The sequence below is a fragment of the Chionomys nivalis genome, chromosome 4 (assembly GCF_950005125.1).
Source record: "Chionomys nivalis chromosome 4, mChiNiv1.1, whole genome shotgun sequence".
Lineage (NCBI taxonomy): Eukaryota > Metazoa > Chordata > Mammalia > Rodentia > Cricetidae > Chionomys > Chionomys nivalis.
The window spans coordinates 112,443,239-112,456,434 of NC_080089.1; the positions used below are offsets into that span (position 1 = coordinate 112,443,239).

General features: G+C 40.9%; 2 protein-coding genes across 14 annotated transcripts in view; one reads left to right on the top strand and one right to left on the bottom strand.

Moving 5' to 3' along the window:
• Rbms3 (RNA binding motif single stranded interacting protein 3) overlaps window positions 1-13,196 on the bottom strand; it is a 780,532-nt gene that overhangs the window by 39,823 nt on the left and 727,513 nt on the right. For 10 of the 13 annotated variants that reach the window (XM_057766769.1, XM_057766774.1, XM_057766767.1 and 7 more), the window contains one exon: window positions 5,039-5,086. The exons of the other annotated variants lie outside the window; for them this stretch is intronic. In XM_057766769.1, the coding sequence (XP_057622752.1) occupies window positions 5,039-5,086 (48 nt within the window). The remainder of the gene's footprint in view (window positions 1-5,038; window positions 5,087-13,196) is intronic. 13 annotated transcript variants of the gene reach the window in all.
• Window positions 1,415-1,893, top strand: LOC130873603 (60S ribosomal protein L27a-like). The gene has a single exon (XM_057768441.1). It carries the CDS (start codon window positions 1,415-1,417, stop codon window positions 1,859-1,861), a length of 447 nt encoding a protein of 148 aa, XP_057624424.1. The 3' UTR covers window positions 1,862-1,893.

Here is a 13,196-nt window from a genome sequence, read left to right on the forward strand (position 1 = left end):
ACCCTCCTAGTGATCAGGTTGAAGGAAATCCCATGGCTTGTTTTTAAGACGCCTATGCACTTGTCAAAGTCTCGCTTTTGACATAGCTGAGTCTTCCTCCTCTGTTTGGCTCTCCATCTATTACATGGCGCCCTTTCCTTTACTCTTTTGGGCTTCCATTTTGTGCTCCTTTTCTTAAACCGAGGATTCTGTCACTCTTTCTTGCTTCAAGCACACTCATCCTGGCAGCAAAGGCTAAACTCTGTGACAGTAACTCCAAACACAACCTCCACGTAAAGACAGCGTTTGTAATAGAGACACACATTGCCACTGCTGTTCGACTCTCCACTGGCATGTGTGACGGATATCTCAACGCCAACTCGTTCACTAGAGAAACTCAGCCTTCTCCCCAGCACACCCGAGCCTCCTTCAGTTTAACTCCTAAAAGGGGTGGGGGCGGTCACTGAGCTACAGGACTGAAGACCTGTGCTTTGTCCTTTTGATGTCTATCCTGGTACTCAATTGTTTACAGCATTTGGGGTGTCCTATCCCCTTCCCTTATCACAAACTTGCTAGCATTCAATGTCACGGTCATTTTCAGGATGGGACTACTTGCTACTGTGAATTCTTTGAGATCCTTCAGTGCATTTGGCCCATTCTGGTTTTGCCTGATTCCTGGACATTCTCTGTCCTATAAGCAGAGCAATTACGTCATTCTCCTTAGGATAGTGCTCGTTACCTTACCTGAGGATGCTGCTACAGCTGACCTACTTCTCCAGCTACATTCCCTACTCCCCATCTCTACATATATCGCTGTCCTGCTAAGCTGTCTCTAATTTCCCAGCCTTTCCAACTCTCAGAAGTCATTGCCCAAGCTGCTCCCTTAGTCTGAAATCTCAGCTCTGTTTTTTTAACTTAGGTAATTCCCATGTATCTTTGTTTCTACGGTGAGAAAATTCTTTCCCCAAGGCCTTTCTCTGACCTCTGCTGGTTTATGTCTATTGTTCCTTCGTGTACCGACATAATATATCGTGCCAATAATGATTAGCGTGGCTGTAGCGAACATTGTTTGAACACTTAGTTAATGTCAGGGCCTGTTCCAAGCAGAGTGTACGGTTTAACTTAATCAATGCTTACAACCTCCTTATGTGGTTGGTGTTTCCCCAGAGAAGTAACGAGCTAAAGAAAGGTCAGTAATTTCCCCAAGTGTCCACCACAGAAAAGGACACAGGTAGCTTCAGAACTGGAGCATTTTTTTTAATGAATCAAAAATTAATAGTAAAGCATTTATATTGTTGTATTAAAATATTCATAACCAATGTCTTTCTTTTCTAACGAGAACTTCTAGTTCCAGCACTGAACTCAAACTAACACACAGTATGTTACCAACAAAGATTTAATAAATACATAAATATCTTTCCTTTCTGCCACCGCCATGCCATCCAGACTGAGGAAGACCCGGAAACTCCGGGGCCATGTGAGCCACGGCCATGGCCGCATCGGTAAACACCGCAAGCATCCAGGAGGACGCGGGAATGCTGGAGGCATGCATCATCACAGGATCAACTTCGACAAATATCATCCAGGTTACTTCGGGAAAGTTGGGATGAGGCATTACCACTTAAAGAGGAACCAGAGCTTCTGCCCGACTGTCAATCTGGATAAACTGTGGACGCTGGTCAGTGAGCAGACTCGGGTCAACGCTGTCAAGAACAAGACTGGAGTTGCTCCCATCATTGATGTCGTGCGATCGGGCTACTACAAAGTTCTGGGGAAGGGAAAGCTCCCTAAGCAGCCTGTCATTGTGAAAGCCAAATTTTTCAGCAGAAGAGCTGAAGAGAAGATAAAGGGTGTTGGAGGTGCCTGTGTTCTGGTGGCTTGAAGCCACTCAGGGAGGCCAATTAAATGCTAACACTTTCAATAAATAAATAAATAAATAAATAAATAAATACATACATACATACATACATACATACATACATAAATAAAACAAGATGAGACGTGACTGAAAGAACAAAGAGTCCTTACCCGACATGAGAATCACCCAGACCTAGCTTTGATACATGCCAAGGTCATACTTTGTCCTCAAATCTGAAGGGACATGCTGTCCTTCAACACCCTCATACTGTTGGCCATTCTAAGAGTTGGCACATCCTGTCTTGTATGCCTGACAGACCTCTCCACTGGCGTCTGTCTGACAAACTCCTATTCAGTTTTACCGATGCTACTCCAAATTCACCTTATTACTCTGAATCTCAAATTTTCTTTCTATTTTCTTGTTTCTCTATACCATTTATATCATCACAAATAACATCACAAGAAACAGCGAAATAAAACTGAACTATGATGCCGTTTTTTTTTAAATAAGGACAGACTTTCTATTCATATTTACATCTTCAATGCTTAGCATAGTACTTAGAAATAGTTTGGTAATGTTTAAAATACTGGTTGAATGAAAACAGAATAGATTATATCTCCGTGGATAATTAAGTTAATATCTTGAGCTCTAATATATTAGAGCAATTTGGTTGACTCATATATTGGCAAAAGCTGATTATCTAAATCACTTGATACTGGCACATTGGGCTATTTGGGGAAGATTTATTACCTCATCAGGCTCAGTTTGCTTTCTGAATATGGTCAATAGTTGGATAAAAGATATACAATTGTTCAATGAAATCGTCGCCAAGCCAATTAGCAATCATTATAGAAAACACATCTATTGCTATGTAGACATAAGCCTAAGGAGAGCACAGCTAGCAATATGCACATCTGGTGTCCAAATCTTATAAGGAGTAGCTAAGTGTAAAATGGTCCAAAATGTGGTTTTTCATAAGAATGTTCTATTGGCCCCTTTCTTTGTACCCAATATTGACAACTTAATATATCTTTTATTGGCCACAAATCATAGTGAGTTTTTATGTGTATGTGGGGGTTACATGTATGTATGTGTGCACACGTGTACAGGAGCATATACGTATATCTACACATACATGTGGGGGTAGGGAGATGTCAATTTTGGATGTCATTCCTCAGGGTCACCCACAGTTTTTCTTGAGGTTGGGTATTTCATTGGTCTGGACCTCGCCTATTGGGCTGGATTGGCTGATTTCTGCCTCCCCAGTGCTGGCATTACTCTGTGTCTGGTTTTTTTATGTGGGTGCTGTGGGATTGAAATAAGAGCCTCCTGCAAGCATCCAGTGATTATGTCAATTCACAAGCTCAATATCTTGGATTTTAATTTTCTACTGTGGTTTTATTTCTTGTTCCACAGACATACACTCACAGGCTTAAGTTGTGTAAACTATTATGTTTAGCAAGTTGTTTATCTACTTGAGATTTTCAGTGGAATCAGATGGGAACTTCCAAGGTTAGGTACCGTTTCTTGCCAAGACTGATTTGTATAGAGGCGACCCATGATTGTAAAGTAAATAATTCTGACAATTGGCTTGCAATTTTCATTGCAATATGTGTGTTAATATCTTGCTATATTCATTGTGACACACACACACAAACACACACAGAGAAATAGTCTTATCACAGAGGTGCCTAGAACTCATCACGTAGACCAGGCTGTCCTCAAATTCCTAGAGATTTGCCTACCTCTGCCTTTTGGATTCTTAGATTAAGGGTGTGCACCACCATGCCCAGCATTCACTGTGTTCTTAAAGATGAAAGGACGCTTGGCTGAGAGATTATTTGTTATTATTAATGTTAGTTAATTATGAAGAGTATGAGTCTTCTGTCCAACAAAGGGGCCAAAGGTTAAAGGAAGTAAAAACTGTACATACCAAACATTCCTCTACAGTGTCCCGTGTTTTAAACACAAAAGAAACATTACGCTATGATAGGTCATACATGGAGGGACAAAAGGCACATGACATTTTAATGAATGGCAATCCCTGGAGAACGAGAGTACCAAAGTGATGTCCAGTTACAAGCCAACTCTTTGCATCGATGTGGCTCTGAGATGAAATATAGCTCCAGGCATAACTAAGGAAATCCACAGGACAGGAGGAAGGGCTCCCCTTCAGAAGCTATATCGGGCAAGCGCAGTGGCCTTGAGTGGGATGCTCTCTGCTGAAAGCCATTTTCCAGCTGTCGGACTCAACTGCCTCCCAGTTCTTTAGGGCATTTCCTGAATTATGCTTCATGTACTCTGTCCAATGACCTTTTTAGTCCCTTTGAATATTTTTAACCACTTAACATGCCAAAGGCCCAAAGAGTTCCAAGCTCTTCGTGCTTCCTGTGACTCTTCAGTTAGTTGAAATAAACAAAAATTAATAATTGTGTCCATTTTCCTCTTTGCAACAAACGAAAAGTGAAAGTTAAGATGAAGGCACAGTTTCCATGCAGTTCTTCTTAAAAAGCACCTTCTTTACACACATATACTCAGCTCCACATTGCACCATTAAACTTTACAAAACAAATTAATTGATTGTTGAAGACCCTCATGTGGCCTCACATCAAGCTCTGTTCCTGTGAAATGGGATATCAGAAGCGCCACTTTTGATATCCCAAATATAATCTCTTAGAAAAATGAAAGTTTTGATTCATTCAACAAATGATTTGAGTATGCATCTCAGACCCTGTCCTGGGAGCCGAGCATGCACATGGGGGTAACTTTCTGATTTCTGAGGAATTCTGCTCTCGAAAGCAGCGCTTCTCAATCTCTTTTTACAAATACATATACATGCTCTTTTTTTTTTTTTTTTGTAAAATCTTTCTTCCACTCTTCAGAAATTCTGACGACTTTGTCAAACAGTGAGACCCACAGATACACAGAACATTGAGAAATCTTCTGCATATCTTTCAGGACAAAGTGTCTTTGAGATCTTACCTTTTGTTTTAAAGACAGTATATCTATTTTCCAGACATAGAGCCAGATTGTCCTAGTCAACAGACTCATAGCTAAATGTCCCTCCCCTTGGCAAAATGAAATGCAGATTTCTTAACCCCACCCCTGTTGAGAATCACTGCTTTGAAGAGTTTTGGAGAAACCAGGTGAGATCCATCTCCTCCCTCCAATTAAGTCTGAAAGGAATTAGAATTTTCCTACCTGACACAACAGCTGGTGAAGTACCATAATTCTGTCTTGGGATTGAATCTTGGAATGAAAAGAGCATGAGAAAGAATGCAATGAAGTCCAAAGGAAAATAAAAACAGAATCTTAGCATTAAAAGTTGGAAGGGCCCAGAGTCCGCCTGCCCCACCCCCTTTCTGCACACTCAGGGCATCATGGCCCAAGTGGACAGTGGATGTCAGTCTCCATTATCACCAGGCTGTGCATGCGACCAGGACCAGTTAGTTCTCAGAGTATCACCATCCTCTTGGTCTATTTGATCTCTGCTTTTGGGAATCAAGTGGGACGTTCTTGCCCTCCCGAGATGTTGTAAGAGTTTTATGAGACAGTCCATCTTGAGGGTACCCAGTGTGTGGTAGGAATGGAGAACAAAAGAAATACTTTTGAAGGAGATTAACGAAAAACATGCATGTTCTTATACTATATGGATTAGATAGCCCGAGTGTTATAAAGCCCAAGTTAACATTTGTATTTTTTCAATAATTGTGACCAGGGGTCGACTTTGCCCAGGCATAGGAATTTTGCCTAAATCTTTTGGAACAGAGGAAGGATGACTTTTTAAAAAAAGTGTCATAACATTGGAGGTAATGAAATCTAGAAAATAGTTAAGCAACAAGCAGTCACTGCAAATGTGGGGGTGTGGGGACGATATATCAGCTGTTTTAAAAGCAACAAAGAGGCTTTAACCCATGTGACTCCTTCACAATCTTTCCTGCAATGTTTTTTTTTAAATCAGGATATAGTAATTACACACAATAATGGCTTTATTACATTTTCATACATGTACATATTGATTTTGTCACATTCACCCCCTACCCTTTAATCCTCTATTGCTCCCTATTTCTGCCCTCCCATTCCTAAGTAGTTCATAGCCAGGGATCTTCAAACAGAAAGTGGTTCGTAGCCTGGGGTTGTAGCTAGACTTGTAAAAACTGAAGATGATAACCCTGCTCCCAGCTCTCTGAAAGATTAAGGCACAGACGGTCCTGTGCGAGCTCCTATTTCATTCATGTGACCTGCACTTCACTTTAAAAGCCCATACCTCTATATTTCTCTCCACTCAATAACTTCTGAAACCATTCACAAACTTGCCTCCTAGTTTGATGGCAATCGTTGTCTTGAGGAAATCACATGTGCGAAGAGGACGGTCAACCTCGAGAAGCGCTTAGGCACTAAGAACAAGCAAGCACTGCTCACAACTCAAATGCAAACAAGCCATAGTAATGAGTGCCTGGTCTTTTGAAATAGGGAAGTGACCTAGGGCCTTGACTATGAGCCCCACGCTGAAGGAGAATCAATTTGAAAGCAATTCTAAAGGCTTTAGTATACTGATCTTAATTCCTTCTTATTTTTTCATAAAACATAAAACTTCAAGTTTCTATTCAAAAAATTAAGGAAAATGAACTATATTTTGTACCATGTGATAGTCTATGCATATCTGTAATTATGATATAAATAAAAGCAAATATTAATATAGAAAATTATGACTACTGTTTAGTAGTTGGGGAATGAAAACAAATAAAATGATTCAATAGAAATAATTTCACTCTCATTTCCAAAAATAAATATATTTGTTTTATAATACTTTTAAAATAGATTTTATTTTCATTCTATTTTATTTAGTTTCATTCTAGGTGCATTGTGTGCAGTGCCTATGGGTGCCAGAAGAGGGCACTGCTAGCTGCAGTTACAGGCAGTTGTGAACCACTTGATGTGCCTTCTGGGAACTGAACTCAGGTTCTCTGAATAGCAGCAGCAAGCACTCCTAACCTTCCAGCCCCCTCTCCAGCCTTCCCTGCAACTTTGTATTTCTCAACAGAATTATTTTAAAAGCAATCCCTCACGGTTACAATGTATTCCACATGGCAAGTTCATAGTCTTCTCTTTTGACTCAGTACCATCACCAAGGCTTACCCTACTTCTGTGACATTCTAGTGCTTTCACACCGTGTTATACTCGCACCTATAGATGAATCGCTGTTTAATTATTCTCCTTTACTAAATACTGTATCAAAAGCATCACGGCTTTTCTGTTATTTCATACTATTTCTAGACACCAGCTTCTCAGAACTGTAAGTATACAAACAACAGAAGCATTCTGACGGGCTTGGACCGGGCACGTTACTCTCCTTACTGATGCTGTACAACGTGAGGGCATCCCCAAAGCTAATTTCCCTCCCCCTTCATAAACAATGTGTGGGTTGTTTATCTTCTCTAGCTACGGTATGTGTGTGTGCATAATTGTTAAATTACAGCAGTGACAGCTTTTAATTATATTATTCCATTTTCTCTACTCTGTTTTATTCCCAACTCACTCATATTCCTTGCCGTTGTCTGTATTAGGACCTTTCTGTAGTGATAATAGTTTGCTTCAACTCAAGATCCATATTGTAAGAAATAAAGATTTAATATTTGTAAGTAACCCTGTCCCCAACAGACTTGCCCCTACCTCTCCATTCATTATTTACACGGAACATTCTCCATGCAAGGAACTATTGTGTTACAGTAAGATTAAAGAACTTTTTAAAACTATAACCTTTGCATTTACACTTTCTGTCTTGCACTAGTTTGCAATTAGCTGCTATTTTTCCCTTGAGAGTTCACTTAAGGAATTGCAGCCATCAGGACTTATGAAGCCATTTATTGCTTGGGATACTATTTACTAAGTCATGATTCCCTATAAGCTCTTCTGATTGATTTTATGATTCTGTATCTTAATACTGATATTTACGCCTAATGATGGAAAAGGCAATTAATGCATATTTTCATCAGATTTTTAGAGCAGTGGAGAAACGGGATGCCTGAAGGATGACAGTAAGCTCTGACCAATCAGGACTACAATTCCAGGATTGTTTTTGTGAGTGGCAATAATTACGCCATGATGTAACAATTCTGCAGGGGCTTGGGAAAAGCAAACTGAACTGGAGATAAGGAACCTGCAGAACAGAATCTTTTTATTTCTTTCAACGGAGCCTGGTGGCATTGTAAGCCACTGGTGACCAGAGGCTGAACAAATGAAAAGGAGATAAGAAAGTTGTAAAACAGGATTGTCATGCAATGTAGAGGGTCTCATAATGCACCCAAGGCCCAGGTGGCTTCTGCTAAAGCTCCTGGTGACTTGATGTGAAATCGTGGATAATGGGGCTTTGCTTTCATCGGAGGAGTTCTGTGAGAAGAGTAAACAAATGCAGGGAAAGCCAGAAAAGTCCTTCAAGGTTAGAGCCAGGAAATAACATAGGCACCTTGTTTGCATCAAACTCGTTTAGCTTGAAGCCCATACATTCAGTTAGCTTAACAATGGTTTGAGAATTGACCACCACACTTTGAAGAGGGAGAACTCCAGATGGAAATTCTTTAAACCACATGATACCCATTTCAAAATTCCAGGTGATATGAGATGAAATACACCTGCATTTTTGAAGAGAAAAAGGATGCTTTGGTTCAATGGAATTTCTTTTGCCAAGAATCTTAAAAAGGAAAGCAGGACACTGAGTGGCCTTAGTGTCTTCCAAAAATGGAAAATCCTACTCTAGCTCCCTGCTCTCCGGCCTGATCACTACCCTACCCTGAGTTACACCGCAAATGTCACTGTTCTGTGCCCTGTGAGCCCATCTGCTCCTTGGCTTCTTGCTTGTTGCCACTGCTGTGGTTGCTGTTCACACTTGGCTTTGCGAATTCTCCAAGAGCTCAGATTTCTGAGAGTCACTGAAGACTCCCAGGTAGGGAGGAGATACTGGCATAGAGAAAAGTCTCCCATAGACTCCTGCGTTTGAACACTTGGTTCCCAGTTGGTGATGCTGGCTGAAAAAGTCTTGGGATTTTCAGATACAGAATCTTGCTGGAGGAAGCACCTCACTGGGGGCAGGCATGAGTGTTCATGGCCTCAACACCCTTCTTGTGTTCTCTTTCTCAACTTCCCAATAGACAAAACCCTGACAGGACCTGCAGCTCCTGAAACCTGCTTCTCAACCTCCCTTGGCATCATGGACTCACTCTTTGCTCTCAGCCAAACAAATTGTTGCTTCTGTAAGTTGCTACTGACCGTGAGGTCTTATCATGCCAACATAAAGCAACTAATGTGGTTTAGATGGCAGGGCAGAGAATGGATCATTGTACAATGAGGCTGAAAGCAGGAAGTACAGTTAGAAGACTGTGATAATAATCTGGATGAAACCAAGGATGGAGAATGGACATGGGGAAGAGACGATGGATTTGATAAATGAGGGAGAGTGGACATGGGGAAGAGAGGATGGATCCAATAAATGATGGAGGATAGACATGGGGAAGAGAGGATGGGTCCAATAAATGATGGAGGATAGACATGGGGAAGAGAGGATGGGTCCAATAAATGATGGAGAATGGACATGGGAAAGAGAGAATGGGTCCAATAAATGATGGAGAATGGACATGGGGAAGAGAGGATGGGTCCAATAAATGATGAAAGATGGACATAGGGAAGGGACGATGGATCCAATAAATGTCTATGTATAATTCATGGTACTTCAAAAGTATCTGAGAATGGAGAAGAAGAAGAAAGATGGTGTGCACATTGAGTCCCAGCTCTAGGGTCGGGCTACTGGGTGGATCATCACAGTAGTAATGACATAAAACAGGACAAAAACACAGGCGAGGAGAAGGACACTCAAGGAAGTTCATGACGTGTGTGGGTTGTAATGACTGCAATGCTGAAGTGGGATCTCCATGGAGACCAGAGAGATGAGACTGATGTTCTAACTTTAGCATTGAGGACTCAGATTTAAGAGTCTTCAATGTGGGAAATGGGGTTGGAGACCATGAGGGTGGATAAGACTGTTGAAGGGAAGCATGTAAAGACTGAGCAGGGAGGTGCTGTCTGAATTTGCACAGGGAAGGATGGCGGCCAGAGAGAAGTTGTAGAGAACCAGGTACAAACTGGGAGTTCAGCAGACAAACACGGCCAGATATCTAAATACATGGACGTTTCACATAAAATACAGCCAGTTATAGGAAAAGGAATCGGACAGCAAGACCACCCTGTGTCATTGTGCACATGGGGCAACAGGCCATAGCACACGGGTCATGGTCGTACTCTCTACAAAATATTCTCGTATACCTTACTCCTGAAAGTAGTGTCTCTGTCCACTAGGTGTCCAACCCTCAGGCAGTGGTATTAAATTAAAGTCGGAATCTCGCTAAATTAGAATAATTTCAACAATCTACATGTAGATTTGCATGATGTGACTTTGTTTGTAATGTCAGAAATGCAAGAATACTTGATTCCACATATTCAAGGTATTACTTGCACCTCAGCAAGTTTATTTAGAAATAAACATAAATAGGAGCTTAGCTTTGGAGCCCTGGAATATTGCGTTAGCAGTTAACACAGTGGGCATCTAAAAGAATTAATGTATGCCCCTTAAGATAGAGCAAGCAAAGGAGCTGGATTGTGGATTGAATAAGGTGGCATATCTATTCTGGTGAGCTGAATTGCCACCAGGTAAATCCCATCAGAGGTTAAGGGTGACTCACTGGGGAGGAGCCCACTGGTCACATATCCTATTAGGTCTGCTGTGTATCATGCCTTTTAACCCCCACAGCATCCCCAGGATGGGCATGTTGCTACTGTTCCCAGTTTATCAGAAAAGAAATAAAACCCCAAGAACCCAAGGAACCTGGCCTACACATGCACAGCTAACACAAAGCCAAATGTGGACTCTGGGGTCATTCCTAGACCCACTGGACTGTCCACAGTGCCCATAAGAGAGGTAGAAGATGGATCCAGGTAGGTGGAAAAAGTTAAATAAACCAACCTCAAGTAGGTAATCCACGCAAATGCCAATTAAAAAAAGTCACATAAAAGCAAATGCATGACAGCATGCCAAAGTATGAGAGTGGCAGCTTAGGAAAAGAAATGGCTAGATTTGAGGTGTGACATGGAGTCGATTATATTTCAGATAGACTCAACCAAATACGGTATCTTCTCTCTGCCTCTCAAAAGCCTTACCAAACGGTCAGCTTTTAACGCTAACGTTATATTGCCAGTGATTAATGTTATATTATGTTTATACTGCAGCTAAGTACTATTTATTTGCAATAATGAAAGCACACAGTTGCATGAAGAAAAAAACAAGAGGGGATTTGACATTAAAAATAAGCTCTCTGTGTTAAAATCCTTTACTCACTAACACAGAGAGTGGTCCACATCATTAAATTAAATGATAATCATTGAGTTATCATTTCTGGCCATTGCTAGCTAGTAAAAGTTGTGGCCCCATCTGATTCTGTTCCTGTTAAATAGTCTTGATATACAATTTTATATTGTTTATTTAATTAGTAACTACAATAATTTGAAACCTATTCTGTATCTTTTCAGTTTAGTTTCTTCTGTTTCTTAAAGGATCCAGTCACATAGTGTGTGTTTACTAGTTGGCAAATTGAAATGTTAGCAATGAAGCTGGTTTTGATTTTATTCAAACAGGCAAAATACACAAAGTGTTTTTTCCTATGTTTTCTATTATATATCATTTTATTTTACAAATAAAAATCACACTGTACATTGTCTTTTAACACAGTAAAGTTGTCTTTTTTTTTTTCTTGTTCCTTCTCAGTTGGCAATCACTGGCGGTCAAAAGACCCTGATATGTTGTGAAATCTACAGTGGTGATGTCGTAAGCATCAGGCCTTCCAATTCTGCATTTGGAATCTGCTTAAGGGGAAATCCACAAAGGGCATACAAATCATCCTGACTGAAAACAGAAGAAATGGTGTTTCGAACCTCTGGCTCCCCAATGAAAATGATCTGAACAGTGGTGAAGTTACATGTGATCTCAGACCTGACCCCTGAAGTCTACCTGCGAGACTCACTCAATCACTTGACCCAGTTCCAGCTCTTGGGCAGAGAAGTCACCACCAGTGGTGACTTAGAGGGGAACAGGTGTGTAGCTCATGATAAACTAAAGTTCTTTCTTGGAAGCCTATGATTTTCTCCATATTTAGAGATCGGTGAGCACTCTGTGAAGTTGCAACTTCTTCCTTCTGTTTCCCTTGAGTGGCGGGAATCATCGTTCTAAGGCCTCCATCCACAGCTAAGGGACATAAAGCATGTCATAGAGACACACAGTGCCAGTGCCTCTGTGAGAGTCACAGAGGTGGCATCAAAGAGATACAGAAGCTTAAAGACATAAAGTCAAGTAGCTGAAGGTGCTCATGTGTCCAGCTGAATGATCTTGCTCTGAAGAGCAGAGGTTGAGGTCCTTAGACAGTGTCCCCGATAGTACAATTCAGATTTAGATCAAGATTTCCTCACTCTATGCCACGTACCTTCCTACACTGTTTGAGCTGCCTAAGTTAAAAGAATTTATACTTTTCTTTCCCATGTCTTTACAAAAGACAAGGTCACCGGCACTAATATGTACACTAAACACTAAAGCTTGCCTACTCTGGTGGTTCACCATGCCTGCATTCTCTGATGGTGTTGAGCATAGGATTAGTGTTCTAGGTTTTGTTAGATGTGAACATTAGAGGAAATTGTCTTATAAAAGGCATGTCGTTGATGAAGATCAAATGTGCTATTGGCATTTTTCAGCTCAGGTGATGCCTGATCTTGGTTGTCAACTTGACAGCAATGAGAAGTGGGAAGAGGAAACCCAGTTGAGAAATGACCTCCATCAGACTAGCCTGTAATCATGTCTTCAGGATATTTTATTCATTGCTAATCAATGTAGAAGAACCCACCCCACTGTGGGCTAAACCATTCCCGAGGCGCAGGGACCTGTGCTATATAAGAAAGTCAGCTGAGCAAGTCAGTAAGCATTGTTCTTCCGTTGTTGGTCTCAGCCTCCAATCCTGTCTCCAGGTTCCTGCCTTAGCTTCTGACCTAGCCCCACCCCCTTGATGGTGTACTCTAAACCTGTAAATCAGATAAATCCTGTTTGCTCTGTGTTGCTTCTGGTCCAGGTTTTACCACAACAATGGAGAAGCAAATGAGAACAATATGCTTTTGAGAATAAGACTAGTCAAAAACATTGTAAACGTAAGAAAATATTAAACACAGATTTGCTTCCTTCTCTTTAGTATCAACTATGCCAGCACATCCCCAAGAAAGACAAAAAAAAAAAAAAAAACCCGCTTAACTGGGCCAACTTCTTAGTGACTTC